A 25,319-nucleotide genomic window follows, 5' to 3' on the forward strand; every position below is an offset into this window, starting at 1 on the left:
AACCATATACTGGATGTCCTGAATAGGCGCTTCCAATTGTATTCCATTTGTGAAGGTTCTGAATAGGTGTTACCATTGAGGGTATGTGCACATGCTTAACAAAATACGGCTGAAAATACAGAACTGTTTTCAAGAGAAAACAGCTCTTGATTTTCTGCCGTTTTTTAATCAAACTAGCGTTTTCCGCTGCATTTTTCACGGGTTTTTGGAGCTGTTTTTCTATTGAGTCAATGAAAAATGGCTCCAAAAACGTCTCAAGAAGCGACATGCACTTCTTTTTACAGGGCATCTTTTTACACGCCGTTTTTTAAAAACGAGGGGTAAAAAAACGCCCCGTCGGAAGAGGACACCGAATTTCCCTTTGAAATCAATGGGCAGATGTAGGCGTTCTGCTTCCGATTTTTCAGCCGTTTCTTAGGACGTTTACGTCTGAAAATAGCTTGTGTGAACACACCCTGACACTGTATTCAATTCATGAAGAGGTTACGCTGCAGTTCATTAGTTGTATAATAAAAAAACTTTGAGAGGCAAAGTTTATGTTGATTAACAACTGTCTTATTGATGGCATTTGTTATTGGAACTTTACACATAAATCGGTAATAGTTTTTTTTTTATATACAGGTTGTGATCCTACGTGGAAAAATATAAAAACCCTGACACCTAAAGCCATTGCCAAAGAAGGTGGATTCAAAGCTGCAATGAAGGAACTAGGAAAAGCAATGCGTCTATTCAAAAAATACTCCAAGCCAAGTGTAAAAAATCCCAACCCACCATGGGCGATTACATTACATGACTGGTCATTTGAGCACCAGTTGGCCCTTCGAGAATCTTTTGCATTGATGGATAAGGGAGAAGGAACTGTTGCCAGGGCAGATTTTGTTGCAATCCTTACGGAGAAAGGAGCTCCAGTGACCATTGAAGAAATGGAGAGTATTGTTCATCTTCATGAAAAAGGTAGAGGTGGGAGCATCAGTCCTGAGGAGTTTTTGAAAGGGTCGAAGTACCTACAAAAAGCATTTTTAATATCCTCCTATGGACCAAAAAAGAAAAAAGGAAAGAAAGGGAAGAAAGGTAAAAAGGGAAAGCGAACACTACCAATGCCAATATGTACAATGCCAAGTCACCTAATCTCACGCAGGGAAGATGGTGGACCACCCAACTTTATGATTAAAGCTTGCCACAATGTTACTGATGTCAACCGATTTGATTGTGACCACCCACCTCTAAACCCACTGACAGATGATACCGGCTGGTATGTGGATGACCAGGAGAAAGTGTATACTCATATAAACTTTGCCACCAAAGCTGGTGACCTTGAGTCCCTGAACAGAGCCTTCGAAGAGGGCATATCCGTGGATGTAAAAGATATCTTTTATAAAACGCCCCTCATATCTGCATGTGCTTATGGGAACATGGAGGCTGTTCAATTCCTTCTAGAGAAAGGGTAGGATTTCTGTTCTTTTAATCTATTGAAAATTAGCGTTAGATTAAATTTTGCAGTCCATGAGAAAAGAATTCTAAAGTAAGATGTCCTGTTCATAAATCCTATCTGCTAGTTTGCACAGGAAAACACACCAATTTAAACCATGCTTATCTCTCAGCTATATAAGGGTCATTGTAACAAACAAAACGGCCTAGCTTGAGGTTGATTAGGAGTATACGTTATATAAAGGGGTTGTCCAGAAGAAAATATTAGCTTTTTTCCCAGAAACAGTAGCCGCTCCTTCCAACGGACTATGTCTGGTATTGCAGCATAGCCCCATTTACTTGAATTGAGATCAATTGCAATACCAGACACAGCCCATGAACAAGAGTGGCACTGTCTATGGAAAAAATGAAATTAAGACTTTTTAACTGTATAGCGATCTAGCAGAAAATACAGGAGATCAAAATACAATGTGCAACATATTCTACAGCTCAGTCGGGCACAAATCTACAGACCAGCTGCAAAGCTCCTGCTCACCTCTACTCCCAAACCTGCTCTTGTAACATTGAAGACTAAATGAAAGGATTTATAGACATATTTCGTGATCAAAATAAGCCAGATTGGAAAATGTTTTCAGTTTTTGGATAATTAACTTTCTTGAATATTTTACCTTAGAATTATTATTATTATTATTATTATTATTATTATTATTATTATTATTATATATAACATAGAATATGTATGTTTATTGTATACTGTACTGTGTAGGTAAAAGTATGTAAGTATTAGGCAACGGCATGAATGTGACATATTGTAAAATAATATTTTCTATTTATATATGATACCAGCAAAGGATGCAGAGTTTTGTTAGTTCTGCTGTGCTGTTTCTGATACAGAAACAACAAGGAGCATTATTCACCTGCAGAACCAGGACCTCCTCAGTAGCTGCAGTGTGGACAGACTACTAAGCAATTCTTCTCACCTCACTTCCCTGAGACTTTATCCAAGACTCCCGGAGGCCCTATCTTAAGGGTATGTTCACACGGCTTATTTTCAGCCGTTTTTCGGGCCGGAAACCCCCCCCGAAAAACAGCTAAAAATACGGAGACCGAATGCCTCCAAACATCTTCCCATTGAAAAACGGCATTTCGTTCCCACGGGGCGTTTTTTTTACGCGGCTGTTTGTAAAAACGGCACTTAACAAAACACCCCGTAAAAAAAAAATTGCAGTATTTTTGGAGCTGTTTTTCATTGTCTCAATAGAAAAACAGCCCCAAAAACGTCTGTAAAAATACATAAAAAAACGCCTGATGCATAAAAAACGGCTGAAAATCAGAGGCTGTTTTCCCTTGAAAACAGCTCCTTATTTTACAGCCGTTTTTTGTTTTCTGTGTGAACATACCCTTATAGTAAACACTATACATAGGTGATGGTCATTGTGCAGAAAAGAGCAGATCCTAGACAGGTAGAACAGTATGTGTATGTTTTGCTCTATGCAAAGAATTATATTCTAAGTCCAAAACTATTTTTTATTTAATTTGTGTAACTAATCACATAGAACTATTTATTATTACAATATACGTAATATACATTTTCCATTGACATGCCTGTAAATGATATTTGTGTGCACATAACAATCTTATGAGTGGCGTTACCTAGGCGCTGCTTATCTTTCCGCATAAATAGGCCTCTTTTGTAAAAAAGTTCCCTCTCCTGTGCCAACCATTGATTGACTGACACATAGCGCTCCCTATTTCTTTAAAAAAGGTGGTTCTTCAGCAGCTGCAGTCCCGTGTTACAGAAACGACATAATGCATAACTCAGATGCTGCAGAGCTTCTTTTTGGGAGATTTCATATAAAATCAATGGTGGACAGGAATCTCCCCCTTGTTCTTCAAAAAAAGGTTTTACAGCAGATTAGTTGTGTAATATAAGAAATAATGTATCCCCTACTATAAATTACACGGAATATTAACCCCTTCCTGTCATTTGACGTAACTGTACATCAGTTGGCGTCGGCTGTGTATTACAGCCGACCGGTCATTGCAACCGCCGGAATCGGAGATAACTCTGATACCGGCTGTTTAACCACTTAGATGCCGTGGTCAATAGCGACTGCCGTCTCTTAGTCGTTAGAGAGAGCCTCCCTTACCGCGATGAAAAGGTGTTAAGGGTCTCTTCAAAGTTCCGTTGCCTGCAGCCTTGTGATTGTATATGGTTTTTTTACGGAACCGCAATTGTTAACCTATGGGCCAATGCACTCGACCGTTTTTCCACAGACCGTGCATTGCCCAAAGTGCAAAAAAAATAGGATATGTCATTATACGGTCCGCAATTGCGGTCCGGGCTCATTGAAATGAATTAACATCTTGTGTGTGCACGTTCCACGATTGCGGACGCCCTGCGGATGACACTCCGTGGCCCGTCCATGCCGTAATCACAGACCGTGCACACAGCTATGGCCATGTGCAGGAGGCATAATAAAGAAGATTATGGCAGGTCGATAATCCGGAGTCATCCATGGAATCTAGAATAAAGCAAATACCTGCAACAGAAAAAAAATATTATAGTTAGGCCTCGTTTACACGAGCATGATATACGTGCGTGCGACGCGCGTGCTTTTCAGGCGTGTCGTACGCACCTATATTACTCTATGGGGCAGTGCAGACAGTCCGTGAGTTTTGCTCAGTGTGAGTCCGCTGAAAAAAACTCACGACATGTCTTATCTTTGTGCGCTGTTCGAGCATCACGCACCCATTGAAGTCAATGGGTGCGTGAAAACCACGCATGCCGCACGGAAGCACTTCCGTGCGAACTGCGTGATTCGCGCAACAGCTGTCAAACTCTGAATGTAAACAGAAAAGCACCACGTGCTTTTCTGTTTACAAACATCCAAACGGAGTGTCATTATGATGGCGGCTGCGCGAAAATCTCACAGCCGCGCATAATACACTGATGACACACGGAGCTGTTAAGTACCTTTTGTGAACGCAAAATGCAGCGTTTTTTGCGTGCGCAAAACGCACACGCTCGTGTAAATCATGCCTAAGTCTGCTCATTGTCCTGTAATAGCACTACACAAAAAATATATATATTAGGGGGGATTCACACGAGCGTGTATTCGGTCCGTGCGGGCCGCGTGGTTTTCACGCGGCACGCATGGACCAATACAAGTCTATGGGGCAGTACAGACAGTCCGTGCTTTTTGCGCAGCGTTTGTCTGCTGCGCAAAATGCGCGACAGGTTCAATAACTCTGCGTATTTCGCGCATCACGCACCCATTGAAGTCAATGGGTGCGTGAAAATCACGCGCACCACACGGAAGCACTTCCGTGGGACGAGCGTGATTCGCGCAACAGCAGTGAAAAGGATGAATGAAAACCGAAAAGCACCACGTGCTTTTCTGTTTCCGAACATCCAAACGGAGTCAGGAGATAGTCACTGTCCATGGTGCTGAAAGAGTTAAACTGTTTCAGCACCATGGACAGTGACTTGCGATCCCAAAATACATTAACCTGTAAAAAAAACCCGAAGTTCTAACTTACCGATTACTCCTGTCTCCTTCCTGCAGTCCGACCTCCCGGGATGACACTTCAGTTCAAGTGACAGCTCCAGCCAATCACAGGCCAAGCACAGGCTGCAGCCAATCACAGGCTGCAGCGGTCACTTGGACTGCTGCGTCATCCAGGGAGGTGGGGCCCGATGTCAAGAGAGGCGCGTCACCAAGGACGCGTCACCAAGGACGCGTCACCAAGGCAACGGCCGGGAAGTTCTCGGTAAGTAGGAACTTTATCTTTTTTTTGTACAGGTTTTTCGCTGTTGTGTTCGGCATTCACTGTCGAGGGTGCTGAAAGATTTAGCTCTTTCAGCACCTTGGACAGTGACGGGCGTTGACAAGCCTCATCTCTATGATGCCGGCTGCGCGAAAATCACGCAGCCGCGCATCAGACACGCATGACACACGCAGCTGTCAAATGGTTTTTGCGCTCGCAAAACGCTGCGTTGTTTGCGCGCGCAAAAACGCAACGTTCGTGTGAATCTCCCCTTATAGTCAGTCTGCTCATTGTCCTGTCCTAGCACTAGACGAAAAAAAAATACTAAAAACAGAAAGGGGGTGGAGTTTTGGATACCTTATATAGTGTTCAGGAGTCAATTAAAATTTCCATCTGTCCTATTAGCCCGCAGGCTGCTAAGGGCCGTGAGGGAAGATTTATTTGCTGAAACTTTGATACCCCTTTAAAGGAACAGAGACCATGAGATATGTAGCTCTTTTCTCAATGTTTTTGGAACTTAAAGTTTTCCTCCAATTCCAATATCCCGCCAGATCTCACAATGGGTGGGGAGAGACGCTAGTGTATACAGGGTGGTACAGTTGCCCAAGCAATCGTTCAACGCTCAAAGGCTACGTTCAAACAGGGCAGATACACTGCGTAAAGGTATACAGTGTATCCGCCCTGGCGGCCGCAGGAAATTCCAGCCGAAAAACCGCACCAAATTGTGGTGCAGAATTTTGCCCCGAATGTCCGCTGCGTGAAACTGCACGTTAAAAAGCAACAACACATACTTACCCTCCTGCAGACCTGATATGTTGAAATTTCATCCACTTAATACGTTGCAGAAAAACTGCAGTATTTATGCAACATGTGAACTCGGCCAAAGATTATTGTGCATGGGTCCACAAAATAAGAATAGGACCCATGCACAATGATATCCGGGCGTTGTACAGTTGCCAACGTAACTGTACCGCCAAGCGTGCACTAGCGTCTCTTAACACCCGATTTCAGATGAGGTGGGAGATTGGAATTAGAGGGACAGTTTAACTTTTGTGAGTTTGAAATCAAATGCCTATATATTTTTTTTGTCCATAGAGCTGACGTCAATGTAAGTGATAATTTCATGTGGACCCCTCTTCATCATGCCTGCCATGCTGGCCAGAGTGACATTGCTGAACTGCTGCTAAAATATGGAGCCAAGATAGATGCCGTTGCCGTAAATGGATCCACGCCACTCATGAGAGCAGTAGAAAGTGCAAGCTTGGACTGTGTTCAGATGTTAATGAATTCAGGTGCAAAGGTGCAGATTGTGAACAAGAAAGGTAAATAGTGAAGGGTGGTTTAGGTACAGTCACACGTGGTGTACTTGCATTGTATTTACGCTGTGGAAACGACAATATATGCCTATGAGAAAAAATATTCAGCACTTTTGACAGATTTCTCTAGTTCTTGAGTTGCGGAATATTTTCCCCATAGGTTTCTGCAGCGTATGTTTAGGCCTCGTTTAGACGAGCATGATATACGTGCGTGCGACGCGCGTGCTTTTCACGTGTGTTGTACGCACCTATATTAATCTATGGGGGCATGCAGACAGTCCGTGAGTTTTGCTCAGCGTGAGTGCGCTGAAAAAAATTCACGACATGTCCTATCTTTGTGCGCTGTTCGCGCATCACACACCCATTGAAGTCAATGGGTGCGTGAAAACCATGCATGCCGCACGGAAGCACTTCCGTACGAACAGCGTGATTCGCGCAACAGCTGTCAAACTCTGAATGTAAACAGAAAAGCACCACGTGCTTTTCTGTTTACAAACATCCAAACGGAGTGTCATTATGATGGCGGCTGCGCGAAAATCATACAGGGCTGACACACGAAGCTGGTAAGTGCCTTTTGCGCACGCAAAACGCCACGTTTTTTGCGTGCGCAAAACACACACGCTCGTGTAAACTCTGCTGAAATACAATGCAAGTATGCCACATGTGGGCACACCCTAACGTGGCATTTTGATGCAGTTTGTTAAGCTAATGCGCAGTGTGAATCATAAAGGGAGCAGAATTATATAGGAGAGATTCGACTTCTCTTTTTTTTTTTATCAACTCCTGGTTATGGCTTCAAAACTGCATCAAAATGGCTCGTGTGAACGTACAGCAAGAATTATTGCAGGATGGGAGCACTGTTGTGCCTATATAAAGGACCAGTTTACCATTGGGGCAGCAGAGCTCCTGCATAGCAGACCCAAGTAAGGGGGGATTCACACGAACGTGTATTCGGTCCGTGCGGGCCGCGTGGCTTTCACGCGCCACGCAAAGACCAATACAAGTCTATGGGGCAGTACAGACAGTCCGTGTTTTTTGCGCAGCGTTTGTCTGCTGCGCAAAAAACGCGACAGGTTTAATATCTCCGCGTATTTTGCACATCACGCACCCATTGAAGTCAATGGGTGCGTGAAAACCACGCAGGTCGCACGGAAGCACTTCCGTGCGAACCGACTGAAACAGCGCACCAGCTGTCAAAAGGATGAATGTAAACAGAAAAGCACCACGTGCTTTTCTGTTTCCAAACATCCAAATGGAGTGTCTTTGAGATGAGCGAACCCGGACAATCGAACCGAGCTTCACCGGGTTCGGCCGAACTCGTTTTGGCCGAACCCGGCAAAAAAATTTCCGGTACGCAACGTCAGGAGATAGTCACTGTCCAGGGTGCTGAAAGAGTTAAACTGTTTCAGCACCATGGACAGTGACTACCGATCCCAATAAACATGAACCTGTAAAAAAAAACGAAGTTCTCACTTACCGATAACTCCCGGCTTCTTCCTCCAGTCTGACCTCCCGGGATGACAATTCAGTCCAAGTGACAGCTCCAGCCAATCACAGGCCAAGCACAGGCTGCAGCGGTCACATGGACTGCCGCGTCATCGAGGGAGGTGGGGCCCGATGTCAAGAGAGGCGCGTCACCAAGGACGCGTCACCAAGGACACGTCACCAAGGCAACGGCCGGGAAGTTCTCGGTAAGTACGAACTTTTTCTTTTTTTTTTAACAGGTTGCTGTATATTGTGTTCGGCATTCACTGTCGAGGGTGCTGAAAGAGTTATTGCCGATCAGTTAGCTCTTTCAGCACCTTGGACAGTGACGGGTGTCGACTAGCCTCATCTCTATGATGGCGGCTGCGCGAAAATCACGCAGCCGCGCATCATACACGGATGACACACGCAGCTGTCAAATGGTTTTTGCGCGCGCAAAACGCTGCGTTGTTTGCGCGCGCAAAAACACAACGTCCGTCTGTATCTGCCCTAAGGGGAGGCAGAGATGAGACCAATAAAGACACCATGAGACAAAAGCTCCTGCTGCCAGACTTGGCTGTAGCCTATAAGGCCGGGTTCCCACAGGATGGATGCGCTGCATAAAAACCACTCAGCGTATCCAACCTGGAACCCGCAGTACATTCTATCCGAAAACTGCACCACATTGGGATGCGTTTATTCGGACGGAATTTCCGCTGCGCAAAGCAGAAGTAAAAAGTGCTCATACTTACGTAGGCCGTTGTTATGGCGACGCATCACTCCTGCCCAGTCCGCTCCGGCCTCCCTGGATGACACTGCAGCCCATGTGACCGCTGCAGCCTGTGATTGGCTGCAGCATTCACATGGGATCTAACATCATTCCAGGAGGCCGGACTGCAGGAAGGAGAGTGTTCTGGGTAAGTATAAGGTTTTTTTTTCCGTAGTTGTGATTTTTGCGGCGTAATCCCTGCGAATACGTGGCAAAAGTTGCAACACTTGGATTTCTGTTGCAGGTTTTGCATCCTCATTGAATTCAATGAGGAAAACCTGCAACGGAAAATCAACAAAATCGCAGAATTAAATTCCCCACCGCAGGTGAATTTATTAACGTTCACGCTGGATTTTTTCTCCGCAGAGTGTGCATGAGATTTTCTGAATCTCATCCACTTTGCTGCTACTGTAAATGCTGCGGTTTTTCCGCACAGAATTCTGTTGCGGAAATTACGCAGTGTTTACGCTATGTGGGAAACCGCAGTTCTAGATGCAGTTTTTGGTGAAGGTTTTTTTTCAGCCAAACACAGGAGTGGCTGTAAATGAAAGGAGAATTGTAAGGGCATGACCACACATGGCGGAATTCCTCCGCAACTGTCCGCATCAATGCCGCACCTAATCCGGGTTGCGGATTACGGCTGCGGATCTGCACAAAATGTGCAGAAAATTGATGCGGACTAGCTGCTGCGGACTGCGGGAAAAGTGCTTCCCTTCTCCCTATCAGTGCAGGATAGAGAGAAGGGACAGCACTTTCCCTAGTGAAAGTAAAAGAAATTCATACTTACCGCCCGTTGTCTTTATGACGCGTCCCTCCTTCGGCATCCAGCCCGACCTCCCTGGATGACGCGCCAGTCCATGTGACCGCTGCAGCCTGTGCTTGGCCTGTGATTGGCTGCAGCCGTCACTTACACTGAAACGTCATCCTGGGAGGCCGGACTGGAGACAGAAACAGGGAGTTCTCGGTAAGTACGAACTTCATTTTTTTTTACAGATACATGTATATTGGGATCGGTAGTCACTGTCCCGGGTGCAGAAACAGTTACTGCCGATCGCTTAACTCTTTCAGCACCCTGGACAGTGACTATTTACTGACGTCTCCTAGCAACGCTCCCGTCATTACGGGAGCCCCATTGACTTCCTCAGTCTGGCTGTAGACCTAGAAATACATAGGTCCAGCCAGAATGAAGAAATGTCAAGTAAAAAAAGCAAGACGCATCCGCAGCACACATGACATGTGCATGACAGCTGCGGACTTCATTGCGGAACTTTGAATCTCCATTGAAGTCAATGGAGAAATTCCGCCATGAGTCCGCCACTGCTCCGCAACAGACAGAGCATGCTGCGGACACCAAATTCCGCTCCGCAGCCTATGCTCCGCAGCGGAATTGTACGCATCGTGTAAACGAACACTGCTAAATTTAAGTGAAAGTCAATGTAGAAACGGCTCCGCTGCGGATTAACGCTGCGGAGTGTCCGCAGCGGAATTTAAGTGCAATTCCGCCATGTGTGAACCCGCCCTAAGTCTTATCTTTCCTTCCTTTATGATCCACTTCTAGCTTTAGCTAAAAGAAACTGCATCAAAAACTGCAGGTGTCAATCTAACCTAGAGGAGTTTTCTGGTTTTCGATTAAAAAAACAAAACTTAATCACTTTATAATGAAAAGTTATGCAAATGTATAATATACGTTGTGTTACAATTCTTCACAATTTGTAAGATCTCTGCTTTCTGTCAGTGAATGGGAATTGTTGGCCCCAGATGCTAAAAACCCATACTGACCTAAAACTTCTAACAGCTGAGAATTTGGTACATTTGGATCCAGTTGAAGCAATGCCCTGTGGGTTAATTGCTTCATCAGTCTTTCCAATCATGATAGTTTGCTACAATGTATCAGTGTAGACAGGGGCAAAGCTATAAGAGGTGCAGAGGTAGCAATCCCTGGAGCCTATGGGGGCCCAAAAGCCCCTCAGTCGCATTAGAAGACACCAGTATTATAAATTATATATGGTAGGTGGGGGCCCTGTTATAGATGTTGCATTGGGACTCAGGAGCTTCAAGTTTCACTTCTGAGTGTAGATAAAATATATTAGGCTGTTTAGCTCACAGAGAATTGTCTGGACTGCAACAAACTGTTCCAAAATTTCAGCTGTCAGAATTATTTAGGACTGAAGCATGCATCCCATCATGTAATTAGGTAATAATCCCCAATCTATGATCCTCTTTTATCCTAATAGGACAAAATGTTCTCGATATTGCAAAAGCATTTGCCGATTATAGACTAATTGACTTGATTCAAGCCAAACTGGACAGCTTGCCAAAACCAAAAGACAAGAAGGGGGGCAAGCGGAAAGGTAAAATGGAAGGCAAATCTAAAGCGTTATCTAAGCCACAGACTCCTGCAATACCTGAAGCCATATCTGCAAAGCAAGAGGTAAAGAAGCCATTTTATACATTTCCTTTACATTTTTTGTTGACTTTTAAACTGTTCTTGTTCCTGTTTGCTGTTGCTGGATCTCTTTCTGAGAGTTCACACTTATTCAGTAGAACGCAAAACACCATTTATTGGAATCATGACTTCCTACAATCACATCTTTCCAATATCAGGTTTCTCTAATTGCTATATAGTGATGCAAGAAATGGTCAATTAAATACAATGGCGCAAGAAAAACCGGGGAGCAGATCTGCGCTGTAAAAAAGTTCTGCCCCAATGATGCCTTATGGTCAAAAAGACAGACACAAGGATTGCCAGGAGCAAAACAGAAAACATTTATAGAGGTGGCCATTGCTACTGTAATGTTTCGGATTAATTATTTAAATGACAGCCACACTCCTATACTTATGGGGGACTGGAGGTTTCTCTAATCCCAGACTGGAGAGCGGCTGTCCGTGACTTCTTAGATGCTGTAATCATTGTGGTATCTATAAAAAGTTGACAAAGGAAGGAGGCTCCCCATAGTTACTTCCCTTGTCAGCCCCTGCGTTGCAATTGTCGGGAATGACAATTTGATACTGACAGCCCAGGGTCTAAATACAGCCCTAAAGTCTGTCCTGTAAGTAACCCTGCAGCATTATAGCTTTAACCCCTTCCCGACATTTGACGTATCCATACGCCAAAGTCGGGTAGGGGAAGTATGGAACGGGCTCATGGAGTGAACCCGCTCCATACGATGCCGGTGTCGGCTGTATGTTACAGCCGACACTTCAGCGTAACAAGCGGGATCGCATTCGTTTAACTTGTTAAATGCCGCTGTCAATAGCGACCGCAGCATTTAAATCGTTGGAAAGAGGGGGCGACCCCCTCTAACAACTCATCGCGCCCCCTGAAATGAAATCGTGTGGTGTTGACGGTTGCTATGGCTGCCTAGGGGGCCTAATGAAGGTCCGCCACCTTTGTGCTCCTATTAAGCGCTGCCTCCGGCAGGGCTTAATAGAAGTCTGCCAGAATCACGATATACTGCAATACATTAGTATTGCAGTATACAGTGCAAGCGATCTAACGATCACTGGTTTAAGTCCCCTTGGGGGACTAATAAAAAAGTTTAAATTTGTAAAATAAAGTTGTTTTTTTATGCAAATAAAATCCCAGAATCGCTATTTTTTGGTCACCTCATCTCCCACAAAAAATGAAACAAAAAGTGATCAAAATGTCGCATGTACCCCAAAATGGTATAATTAAAAACTACAGCTTATCCCGCAAAAAATTAGCTCTCATACCACTTAATCGACGGAAAAATAAAAAAGTTATGGCTCAGAATTTGGTGACACAAAAAGTAAAAGTAGTAAAATATAGAAAAAAACTATATATATTTGGTATTGCCGTAATCGTATTGACCCACAGAATAAAGTTAACATGTTGTTTTCATTGCACAGTGAATTTCGTAAAAACTAAGCGCAAAAAACAATGGAGGAATCGCTGTTTTTTTCATTTTCTACCCTACAAATAATTTTTTCCCTGTTTCCTAGTACATTATATGGCACTATAAATTGTGCTACAAAAAACTACAACTCGTCCCACAAAAATCAAGCCCTCATAGGACTATATCGATGGAAAAATAAGAAAGTTTTGGCTTTTGGAATGTTGGGAGGAAAAAAATAAAATGAAAATCTGAAAAATGGCTGCGGCGGGAAGGGGTTTTAAAAATAAGCAATAAAAGCTTAAAGTCCCCTAGTGGTTAAATAGAAATAGTTTACAATAGTTCACATTAACAAAAAAATTAAAAGAGCAAAGGTTTTCATTAAATACATAAAAACCACATAAGAAATGATATATACATATTTGGTATTCCCAGAAAAGTTAAAATGTTATTTAAAGTGAATGTGAACAACAAAACCAAAAATATGTATATATGGTAAATGCCAATTTATATGTACCCTAAAATGGTGCCAAAAATAGAACTTGTCCTACAACAAAGAAAAAAACACACAGCTACAAAGTTATGCCTGTCAGAATGTAGTAAGGAAAACCTGAACATGTTCTTTGTGTCTGTTAAAGGGGGTGGGGTAATAGCGGGATTCACTGGTTAGTGACACCCACTATTACTACCGCCTTTATAATCAGGGTCACTAGGGTTATGCCTAGTTCCCCTACCTTTTCCTTATACTAACGTCGATCTAATTGCTGTTGCTGCTACTCAAGGGAATAAGACCATATAGTAAATAAAGGTAATATTTATTAACATACAGTAATCACTCTCATATATAAAATACAGTAACTAATCACAGTACAGTATAAAGATGGTATCACAATCCTAATTATACCGCCACCGACTTACCTAAACATACACAGAATACAGTTACGTTACAACACAATACACATAAGTTACTTGTAATTCTCACACGCTCACTATCTCTGTCCCACTCCCTCCTAATATAACTTTCCCTATACACTAAGGGTTAATACGGGATAAGGAGGAATAAGGGGAATGGGTTACTGTGTACCTGGGGATGTGCAGGTCAAGGGTCACTGCAGGGTACTTAGGGCAGCAAAGGTAAACAGGGTTCAACAAGGGGTTAACTCAGGGAATGCAAGGGGTTAACTTGCACCAAGGGTTACTCAGGGAATCAAGGGTTAACTTAGGGAACACAGGGTTACTCAGGGAAGCAAGGGTTAACTCAGGGACTCTGGGACAGCAAGGGTTAACTCAGAGACTCTGGTACAGCAAGGGTTAACTCAGGGACTCTGGGACAGCAAGGGTTAACTCAGGGACTCAGGGAAGCAAGGGTTACTCAGGGAGAGTAGGGACAGTACTCAGGGAGAGCAAGGGGTTAACTCAGGGAAGCAAGGGTTAATTTACTCAGGGAGAGTAGGGACATTACTCAGGGGGAGCAAGGGGTTAACTCAGGGAACTTCAGGGACAATAAGGGTTAACACAGGGACTCAAGGGTTAACACAGGGACTCAAGGGTTAACTTGACAGTACTCAGGGAGAGCAAGGGGTTAACTCAGGGAAGCAAGGATTACAGCAGGAGGAGACAGGGAGAGACAGGGTTAAGTGTAGCTATTGCTACACTTGATACTTAGCGTGACTCATTGGTGGAGCAGAAGCAGAGGCAGAAGCAGGAGCCGTAGCAGCAGGTCGTTGGAGGAGAGAGACAGGACAGGAGAGGTGAGCCGGGTTGTGGTGGTGTGGGAGGCAGGCAGGCAGCTCTCAGCTGGTGGTGAGGTTGTCTTCTGCTAGCTCCAGCTAGCTTCGGCTCCTGAGCGTACCGACTCAGGGCTATTTAACCCTGCCGGTACGCTCGCAGCGGGGGATGTGTGGCGCTCGCCCCTGGCTAGCATGGGTCGGCATGGTGATAATGTATCACCAGCCGACTCATGAGTGCACGCACGAGACTGTCCGTGTGCGCGGGAGACTTGAAATGGAGACAGGGGATAACTATCCCCTGTCTCCATGGTTTCCAAACAAGGCAGGGCAATGCTAATTGTCCTGCTTTGTTTACAACCGTATTCATGACCAGGGCTGTGTTGCTACAGCCCTGGCACATGATACATTATATGTATTATACAGACACACACATATTATATGTGTGTATATATATATATATATATATATATATATATATATATATATATATATATATATAGGGACACTTCCCTTTACAGTGTCCAAAAGGCAAAATCTGTCTGTGGCACAAACGGGGTTAAGTAAAAGCTGTATGTGATTCTAATGATCTTGTCTGTTATCCTTGGCAGATATCAAAATCTACAGAAGTTCTACTTCCAAGAAAAGAGAAGAAGAGTGCCATTGTTCAACTAAATAATCTTATAACTTTGGAAGAAACAAAGAAAGTTGACATAACATTTGTACCAAAAACAGTAAGAAACTTTTTGTAAATTCACTTTCCAATAAATGATGCCTTAGAATTTTTTTAAAAACAGATTCCAAGTCAGCATACATATAAAAAGATATAGGGATTATAAAATGTAAGATAATTTCCTCTTAAATATATATTATGGTTACAATAACTTCTTATTAAAAGTTTTAATAGAAAATATATCAGCTGTGAAAGGGGTTCTCCAGGAATGCCTTACTACCATTTGACTGACTCAACATGTAAATCCAAGGCACTTTGTAATATACTTACTATACTTAATATACTTACTATCCATATGTTTTCCAATCGCCGTATCTATAAGTTGGTCATGTGATGCATCCCACATTGGAAATCGCCACTTCCGCCGACGTTTCGTACATCCTTTTCAGATCATTTTTCCGGTGGACTCAGTGAACGGCCATGTCATTGATAATGTCACTGGAGGAGAGGGCAGACCGGTTTCTCTTTCTCCAACTTCTCTGAGCGTGTGTGGTTAATCCATATCATGTCTTTAACACACATACTCAATATTGTGGTCTCACAGCACCTGCGTCACTTTTCCCCCGCCCCCCAGCCTTTACTGAATGCCCAATTGCACATGTGCCCAGTCTTTCTGAACAACCACATAAGCTAAAAGTTGTTATGGGACATTTTGAGTCATTCTAATGTGCCAGAACCCGCATACCTTGGCTGTATATTTAGTGATTTAATAAAGATTAAAAAGTGGGTGAGCTAACTCAAAAGGAAAGGAGGTGTATTTAGAGGATTGTTGACTGAGATGCCAGTGCTATGCATCATGGGACTTGTAGTTGGGAAGAAAAACAGGCTACAGCACCCGAACACTAAAGAAATGTACAGAACAAGGTATTTGGTCAGCATTAATAGACACAACGCAGCAGCAAGAGAGCATTTTAAAATTTGGAAAACAATGTTGGAAAACCCCTTTACGGAAAACCATATAAATGTATAATGCACTTACTCAGTATAACACTTCCTATTCTTCCCCCATCCAATTTCGGGCATGTAACCCTTGAGATGTCTATTAAGCAATGGGCATAACCTGCTGCTTGTCTTTCTGGCATATATAGCCTATTTTTCTGTGTGAGTATAGAAGGATATATAAGGCTGTGGGCTTTGGTAAAATTAAGTGCCTTGATTTATCCACCAGAACGAGCATGCGGTCTTCAATCAAACTTGATGAGACTAAAAGTTTTAGCACCTTAGTAGTTTAGTTCCTTGGAAAGTTATTAGCTTAAAGCTGGCCATACATTTATTAATAAGATAAGCCATGATGTGTGTTGAAACGACCTGACCATCAGCATGCCAGACTAAACTGGCAGATCAGGCACATAACCCCTTCCCGCCGCAGCCATTTTTCGCATTTTCACTTTTGTTTTTTCCTTCCCACCTTCCCATACCTTTTTTATTTTCCATCAATATAGCCATATAAGGGCTTGTTTTTTTGTGGGACGTGTTGTATATTTCACGGCACCATTTATTGTACCATATACTGTAGTGGGAAACTAGGGAAAAATAATTTGTGTAGTGGAATAGGAAAAAAACAGAGATTCCTCAATCTTTTAGGGGGTTTCGCTTTTATGGCATTTATCATGCGGTAAAACTGTCATCTTAACTTTATTCTGCGTGTCAATACGATTACGGCGATGCCAAATTTATATAGTTTTTTTTATCTTTTACTACTTTTACAAGAAAAAAACTGATTGTTAAAAATAAAATTTGAGTTTTCTCGCCATGTTCCGAAAGCCATAGCTTTTTATTCCCCATCGATTGACCGGTATGAGGGCTTATTTTATGGTACAAATTTGGGGTAGGTGAGACTTTTTGATCACTTTTTATTCCATTTTTTGTGGGAGATGAAGTGACCAAAAAACAGTGATTCTGGTGTTTTTATTTTTTACTGCATTCACCTTGTGGGCTAAGTTATGATATATTGTATGAGTTCAGACTTTTACAGTTATTTTAATTATCTTGTTTTTACATTGTGCTTGGGGGAAAATGGGAAAAGTTGGTTTTTTTAACTCCTAATATTTTTATATACAGGGTGGGCCATTTATATGGATACACCTAATTAAAATGGGAATGGTTGGTGATATTAACTTCCTGTTTGTGGCACATTAGTATATGGGAGGGGGGAAACTTTTCAAGCTGGGTGTTGACCATGGCGGCCATTTTGAAGTCGGCCATTTTGTATCCAACTTTCGTTTTTTCAATGGGAAGAGGGTCATGTGACACATCAAACTTATCGAGAATTTCACAAGAAAAACAATGATGTGCTTGGTTTTAACGTTACTTTATTCTTTTATGAGTTATTTACAAGTTTCTGACCACTTATAAAATGTGTTCAAAGTGATGCCCATTGTGTTGGATTGTCAATGCAACCCTCTTCTCCCACTCTTCACACACTGATAGCAACACCGCAGAAGAAATGCTAGCACAGGCTTCCAGTATCCGTAGTTTCAGTTGCTGCACATCTCGTATCTTCACAGCATAGACAATTGCCTTCAGATGACCCCAAAGATAAAAGTCTAAGGGGGTCATTCAACTGGCCCATGACGACCAATCCACTTTCCAGGAAACTGTTCATCTAGGAATGCTCGGACCTGACACCCATAATGTGGTGGTGCACCATCTTGCTGGAAAAACTCAGGGAACGTGCCAGCTTCAGTGCATAAAGAGGGAAACACATCATCATGTAGCAATTTCAGATATCCCGTGGCCTTGAGGTTTCCATTGATGAAGAATGGCCCCACTATCTTTGTACCCCATATACCACACCATACCATCAATTTTTGTGTTCCAACAGTCTTGGAGGGATCTATCCAATGTGGGTTAGTGTCAGACCAATAGCGGTGGTTTTGTTTGTTAACTTCACCATTCACATAAAAGTTTGCCTCATCACTGAACAAAATGTTCTGTGTAAACTGAGGGTCCTGTTTCAATTTTTGTTTTGCTCATTCTGCAAATTCAGTGCGCCGATCTGGGTCATCCTCGTTGAGATGGTGCAGCAGCTGGAGTTTGTAAGGGTGCCATTTGTGAGTAGCTAATATCCGCCGAAGGGATGTTCGACTGATGCCACTCTCCAGTGACATGCGGCGAGTGCTACGCTGTGGGCTCTTGCTGAATGAAGCTAGGACAACCACTGATGTTTCTTCATTAGTGACAGTTTTCATGCGTCCACATTTGGGCAAATCCAACACTGAACCAGTTTCACGAAACTTGGCAAGCAGTTTGCAAACTGTAGCATGGGAGATGGGTGGTCTCGTAGGGTGTCTTGCATTGAAATCTGCTGCAATGACCCGGGTACTGCGTTCACCAGACATCAACACAATTTCTATCCGCTCCTCACGTGTTAACCTCTGCGACATGTCAATGGCTGTAAACAAAGAGAAGCTTGTAAATAACTCATGAAAGAATAAAGTAACGTTAAAACCAAGCACACCATTGTTTTTCTTGTGAAATTCTCGATAAGTTTGATGTGTCACATGACCCTCTTTCCATTGAAAAAACGAAAGTTGGATACAAAATGGCTGACTTAAAAATGGCCGCCATGGTCAACACCCAGCTTGAAAAGTTTTCCCCCTCCCATATACTAATGTGCCACAAACAGGAAGTTAATATCACCAACCATTCCCATTTTATTTAGGTGTATCCATATAAATGGCCCACCTTGTATATATATATATATATATATATATATATATATATATATATATGTGTATATATATATATATATATATATATATATATATATATATATATATATACACTACCATTCAAAAGTTTAGGGTCACTTAGAAATTTCCTTATTTTTGAAAGAAAAGCACAGTTTTTTTCAATGAAGATAACATTAAATTAATCAGAAATACACTCTATAAATGGTTAATGTGCTAAATTACTATTCTAGCTGCAAACGTCTGGTTTTTCATGCAATATCTTCATAGGTGTATAGAGGCCCATTTCCAGCAACCATCATTCCAGTGTTCTAATGGTACATTGTGTTTGCTAACTGTGTTAGAAGGCTAATGGATGATTAGAAAACACTTGAAAACCCTTGTGCAATTATGTTAGCACCGCTGTAAACAGTTTTGCTGTTTAGAGGAGCTATAAAACTGACCTTCCTTTGAGCTAGTTGAGAATCTGGAGCATTACATTTGTGCGTTCGATTAAACTCTCAAAATGGCTAGAAAAAGAGAGCTTTCATGTGAAACTCGACAGTCTATTCTTGTTCTTAGAAATGAAGGCTATTCCATGCGAGAAATTGCCAAGAAACTGAAGATTTCCTACAACGGTGTGTAATACTCCCTTCAGAGGACAGCACACACAGGCTCTAACCAGAGTAGAAAGAGAAGTGGAAGGCCCCACTGCACAACTGAGCAACAAGACAAGTACATCTCTAGAACGGGGCTCCCTAAATTCCATTCTACCGCTCTGTGTTCCAGCTGATTTCCGACCATGCAGAAGAAAACAGTAGGGAACCAAACAGGGTGGATCCAGCGTTGCTGTAGATAAAAAGGAACTTGTTCCAAGTTTAATGAAGATTTTAAAAAAAATAGGATCAATCTATATGATGTCCTAGGGTGCGAGGAGAGAAATGAAAAAGTTGGGGAAGCCTACGCGTTTCAAACGCTTCCTGCGTTCTTAATCATGGCTAGGATCCTAGCCATGAACAAGTTCCTTTTTATCTACAGCAACGCTGGATCCACCCTGTTTGGTTCTCTATTGTCCACATATCGCGTGCCGACGCGAGGATCCGTGCGGTGACAAATGTGCAAAATCTACGTACAAAAGGTGAGCTGGAGGTTTCGTCTCCCCCTCTTTTTTCTAAGAAGAAAACAGTAGTTAATGGCAGTTACGGAAGCATGCGATTTATGTTGTTTCCATATCTACTATTCAGTTCTATGGGACTTACGGAAACACCATAGCTCAGTGAGCTATGCTGTTTTCTTTTTCATGGTCAGAAATCAGTCGGAACACAGAGAGGTAGAACAGAGTTTAGGGGGCCCCATTCTAGAGATAGGTGTGGGTCTCAGAGGTGGGACCAGCATCTATTGGATGTTTATGACATATCCTGTGGATATATCATAAATGTCCTTGAAAAAAAAACCTTAGTCGTCTGACCTCACTTCATGAGTTCCTATCCTATGTCGTGTAGTCCTATCCTATGTCTACACTCAGAAGCAGGAGGAGGGCAGATGGAGCCAAGTACTGAGTATGCGGCGGTCTGAGTGAGAAGGTCAGTGCGTGTCAGCTCGGGAGTGGACCAGTTCAGTCATCTGACCTCACATCAGGTGACTGGACTGGTCCACTCCATGGCTGGCACGCAACATCCTCACTCAGACCGCCGCCATACTTGTCTGAGACCGCTGCCCTCCTCCTAAATGGGCTGACGAAGGGCTGACGAAGGGCTGACGAAGCTAAGGAGGGAATGACACGGCAGCAGCGGTGGTCAGAGTGAGGTCGGGGCATTCTGTGACGGGGGTGGACCAGTCAAGTCACCTGACCTCACGTCACTGACTCAGGTGAGGTGACCGGACTGGTCCACTCTTGGGCCGGCACGCAACGAACTCACTCAGACCGTCGGCATACTTGGCTCCGTCCGCTCTTCTCCTGCTCCTAAATGTGAGTTAGTAGGGTGGAAAGTGCCAAGGAAGGAATGACACGGTGGCAGCAGTGGTCAGAGTAATGTCGGGGCATGCTGTGACAGGAGTGGACCAGTCCAGTCACCTGACCTCACGTCACTGACGTGAATTCTGGTGACTGGACTGTTCAGCCCGGAAGTGGACCAGTCCGGTGACCTGACCTCATGTCAGGTGACCAGACTGGTGCACTCTCAGGCTGGAATGCACTGACCTCACTCAGACCGCCAACGCCGCCATACTTAAGCCAAGTAGCGAATGACGCAGTGGCAGCACGGTCTGAGTGAGATCGGGCCAGAACAAATGATCTCGGGGGCCTTATACGGACTACGGGCCGGACGTTCCCCACCCCTGCCCTAGGGGAACTGAAACAGAGATCGTTGGATCGCTTGCATGACATACTGCAGTACTAATATATTTCAGTATATTGTTATACTGATAGTCTCCTATGAAGCCCGGACGGAAGCATGGCTTAATAGGAGTACAAAGATTGCAGACCTAGGGGCCTTCATCAAGCCTCCAGGCTGACATGCCAACCATCGGCACCCCACGGGGCCAATGTAACGTTACAGGGGGCTGCATCCCTTTTTCTAACCACCTAGATGCTGAGGTTGCTACTGACCGCGGCATCTATGGGGTTAAATGAGCAGGAAGTGTAAAAATTTAATATCACAGATCGCGAACCATTATTTGCGTATAATTTTAAAATGAGGGTCTTGTGAAATTGGTCATTTCAGTCAACTTTTATATTATGTGCTGGAAATTCCTCATGTATTTATTGAGTGTTTGTTAAAATCACCATTTGAGAGGTGTTTCTTCAGGAGGAGCAAATGGTTTAATGTGGGAGCAGGGAGAGTCCATGGCCTATCTGCATGACAAATATTTGTTTAGCCCATAAAAAGCTCCTTTCTCTACGTGTTGCAAGGCAAAAGTGTAGTTCTTAAATCTCTTCTCGAAGGTCAAATTTAAATGTTTTTTTTTGTGACGTTTCCGAAATGAGGTATCACATAATTGCCTCATAAAAAAATCTAATTAGTAAGTGTAGAACTGTCGTCTGGTTTGTTTGATCCTGGATCTTTTTTAATATTTCCTGGTAGAATTGCTGATGAGGGATTTGTTTTTAACCTAATATCTCTTTGAACATGGACACAATCAATAAACGCTATCATTTTTTTAAAGAAACTACTCCAAATGGATTTAATATTTCTCTTTTCTGAATCCATCTTCCTACAAGGTTAGGAGAATCCAGTTGCTGCCCACTGGGTCAGGGTAAGTGACAACAACTGTGAAGCTCAAAGAGGAAGATTTTACTTTTTTCGCACCATTGCTACTGCTGTTATTGCCCACTTTTTTCCCAGTGGACACTAGATCTACAAATCATGGGCAAAGTATACAAGCTGAATATAGGCATGATACCTACAAGTAATATAACCCGGTCCCTGGGTCCTAGTGATTAAATAGGCTATATGTTCATCAATATTGCTTTGGTCCAAAAGGGCTTTCCTCCATAGAATTGACATATTTTACTCTGGTGTATATGGATTATTATTCCAGTTTCTATGTTTGATGGGAAAGTCTTTTTTATCTCTTCCATTTACTAATAATTAACTCTGTAATATTTTCCAAGGTTTGGATTACGGAGCCCGCAACATCAGATCGTATAAGGAAGAGAGAGAATCAGAGGGAGCGATTTACATATGAAGTTGATTTTGAAAACTTCAAGATGCCATTTAGCAAGAATCTAATGGAGAAGTCATTGACACTAATGAATAATGATCCTTCAATGTGCATTTGAATAGTTACTTGGGGGCAAGTTTACATGATATACAGTTTACATGTAATAAATGTGACATGAAAAGTTTAAAGCCATTACTATCAATTCTATAACAGTACTGTATTTACAATGCCAATATTTAAGGTGCTAATTTGTAATGACTATATTTCTTAAGCAAGTTTTCTCTCATACCTTAAAATGTAGTCTACCTTGTGATCACTCTGACAGCTTAGATCAGTAAAAAGGTGATGTGATGGCAATGGCAAAGGTTTAGAAATGAGAGTCAATTGGTCCTTGAGGACCCAGTTTAGGATGAAGAGAATCTAAAATTTTAAGCTTGGACTTTTAGCCACGTTAGTCTCACTTACAGAAGAATATAGGCTGTAAAAAAATCTGTTTATGGCCAAAGTCTTATTTCACCTTTTTAGGTGTGACTCATTCAACAAACAAAAAAAATATATATTTTTTATATTCACATTAGCGTTCTTAGCTTTATCCCAGGGAACCCTGACATTGGAATGACCTTATTTTGGACCAGCACCAAGTTTTATATGGACCCTTGGACCACAGAGTCATAGTGGGTCCTTGGTCTTCCCCATCCTTGGATAGACAGGTAAAGAACATATTTATCCAGATAGTCATAAGACCCCCAATCTACCCAGGTTTGCCTAGTGCTGATTGGGAAACTGACTTTATTTAATGTTAGACGCATAACCAATCGACGGTGTCTGTATCATGCATTTGTATGTAACATGTTATAACATTTCTATATAGTCTAGACATTATACTGGTTATGCAGTAAATTAAGTATATATTTTACCTTTGATTGTAATAATTTTGCTATTTTACATATAAATATTTTAATATTTACAACTATTCCCAAATAATAGCTTAAAGGAAACTTCTACCCTAAAGAGTTTGTCTGCTTTTGACAATTCTGTTTTGTTAGAAAGTCTCCCCAACAATAAACTGATCGCAGAGTGCTCCGGTGCTGGGGGCCCCAATGATCTGCTTTACTAGTAATGAAATCACTGCATTTTTATAGTGTGTGACACTTTATTCATGTTAAAATGTTCATTTTCTATGGGGGGGGGGGGCTGACAGCCCTGTCATTTTTGTACTTTCTGACCAGCCCCTAATAACCCGCAGTGCCCCACACCTCCATGCACACATCCCGTCACAGATTCTCTATGTTTTACAGTTCTCTTTAATGTCCCCTCAGATACAGATGCTCTCAGATACAGGACCTGCTGATCTGCTTATGATGAGTGTTTAATGGCTGCCACTCTTCACCGCCGTCCTATACTTACCCAGTCCCGGGGTCTTCTTCCTTCTGGCTGGTGCCGCTCCTCTCTCGACACCGACAATTTAGCTAATTCAACCAATCTAAAGAGTTTATACATCAATTCTTCTAATAAACAAATTCCTTAAAGGTTATATAGAAAATGATTTCTTATTTAATGCTTGATGTTTAAAATACTTAGAACAAAGATTATGTAGGGTAGACGTTCAACTTATCAATTGAATTAATAGACTGCCTTAAAGAGGACCTGTCATATTTTTATTTTTTTTAAACCTTATTCCTGGCTTCCTCTCGATTCCAGCACTGTAATTTCTACTTCTTTTTGCCCTCCCGTTGTCTCGCTAAGGCCCCTGCTCCGCTTGTCTCCTAATATGATAATTTTGAGTAAAGGCACAAAGAGGAGGAGACCTCATCTCTACTCAGTAGTCGTTGCCTCCTGCTTCGCTATGACGCTGTCCAATCACAGCGAACAGCTTCACAGCGATGCAGAAGACCAGCTGATCTCACAAGATTTACTGCAGGTTTTCTGCTTTGCTATGAAGCTGTTCGCAATGATTGGACATAGCGAAGCAGGAGGCAACTACTACTGAGGAGAGATGAGGTCCCCTCCTTTCTGTACCTTTACTCAAAATGAGCTTATTAGGCACCAAGTGGGGCAGGGGCCGTAGTGGGACAATTGGAGGGCCATAAAAATAATAATTACAGCGCTGCAATAGAGTGGACGCCAGGAATAAGGGGAGGTAAGTGGTTAAAAAAAAAACATGACAGGTTCTCTTTAAATGAACGCTTAACATATAGTCATTTATTAAGTAACAGTTAAAATTATCGGGTTAAGCAAGTCACTAGAAAATTACATTCATTTAGGCTCTAGGTACAGAAGGCGAAGTGATTTTTACAGAGAGGCAGCGCTAATGGAGCAGATGGAAAACGGATATTGTTCCTTAGTGCAATAAACGGCTATCCCGCAATAAAATCACATAAATATTGGATCTAGCCTCTTTATCTAGAAGGATTGTCACACATATCATTTTAATGACACAAAAATCCACGTACGTCATCACACTTACTGTAGTATGGAGCGATCATTAACATAATTTGTTAGGTCACTATAGCTATATGGTCTAGCCAGTATGAATATGATCGGTCTTGCCATTACATCTAGGATATAATATATTGTCTTTCATGACAGGGCAAACATTGTGACTTCTATGCACTGTCCTTCTATCATTATTCTCCTTTTCGTTTGTTCATTTACCTCTCTCTACATGCCGGTTTGTTTACACGGCCACCCTATGATCTCTATGGTAACCACACGCTAGTAGTTTATTGGCTGCCACCAGAGGGAGTGATTGGAAATCCATCAGCCCTCGATCCAATGTCATTGATGACATTTAGATATAGCATTGGCTGATTGACCGGGTTTGGTCCGCCTGGTGGGTTTGCCTGTACGTCCGTGCATTACTGCCGTTACTGATGCTGTCAGATACTCTATCGTGCGACTGCATGAAATAAATACCAAAGTC

At 42.6% G+C, this 25,319-nt stretch overlaps 1 protein-coding gene across 2 annotated transcripts in view; it reads left to right on the plus strand.

The window, feature by feature from the left end:
• Window positions 1-23,887, plus strand: part of ANKEF1 (ankyrin repeat and EF-hand domain containing 1) — a 55,331-nt gene extending 31,444 nt beyond the window's left edge. The window contains exons 6-11 of one of the 2 annotated variants that reach the window (XR_012883249.1): window positions 622-1,444; window positions 6,295-6,521; window positions 10,983-11,179; window positions 14,941-15,063; window positions 22,347-23,106; window positions 23,716-23,887. Coding sequence is in view for 1 of the 2 variants with exons in the window: in XM_075863072.1 (XP_075719187.1) it covers window positions 622-1,444; window positions 6,295-6,521; window positions 10,983-11,179; window positions 14,941-15,063; window positions 22,347-22,514 (1,538 nt within the window). In the remaining variant the exon portion in view is untranslated. Of the gene's footprint in view, window positions 1-621; window positions 1,445-6,294; window positions 6,522-10,982; window positions 11,180-14,940; window positions 15,064-22,346; window positions 23,246-23,715 lie in introns of those variants that run through there. The other variant, XM_075863072.1, reaches the window with a different exon arrangement.
• The last annotated feature ends 1,432 nt before the right edge of the window (window positions 23,888-25,319 follow it).

This window comes from Rhinoderma darwinii, chromosome 4 (genome assembly GCF_050947455.1).
Source record: "Rhinoderma darwinii isolate aRhiDar2 chromosome 4, aRhiDar2.hap1, whole genome shotgun sequence".
Lineage (NCBI taxonomy): Eukaryota > Metazoa > Chordata > Amphibia > Anura > Rhinodermatidae > Rhinoderma > Rhinoderma darwinii.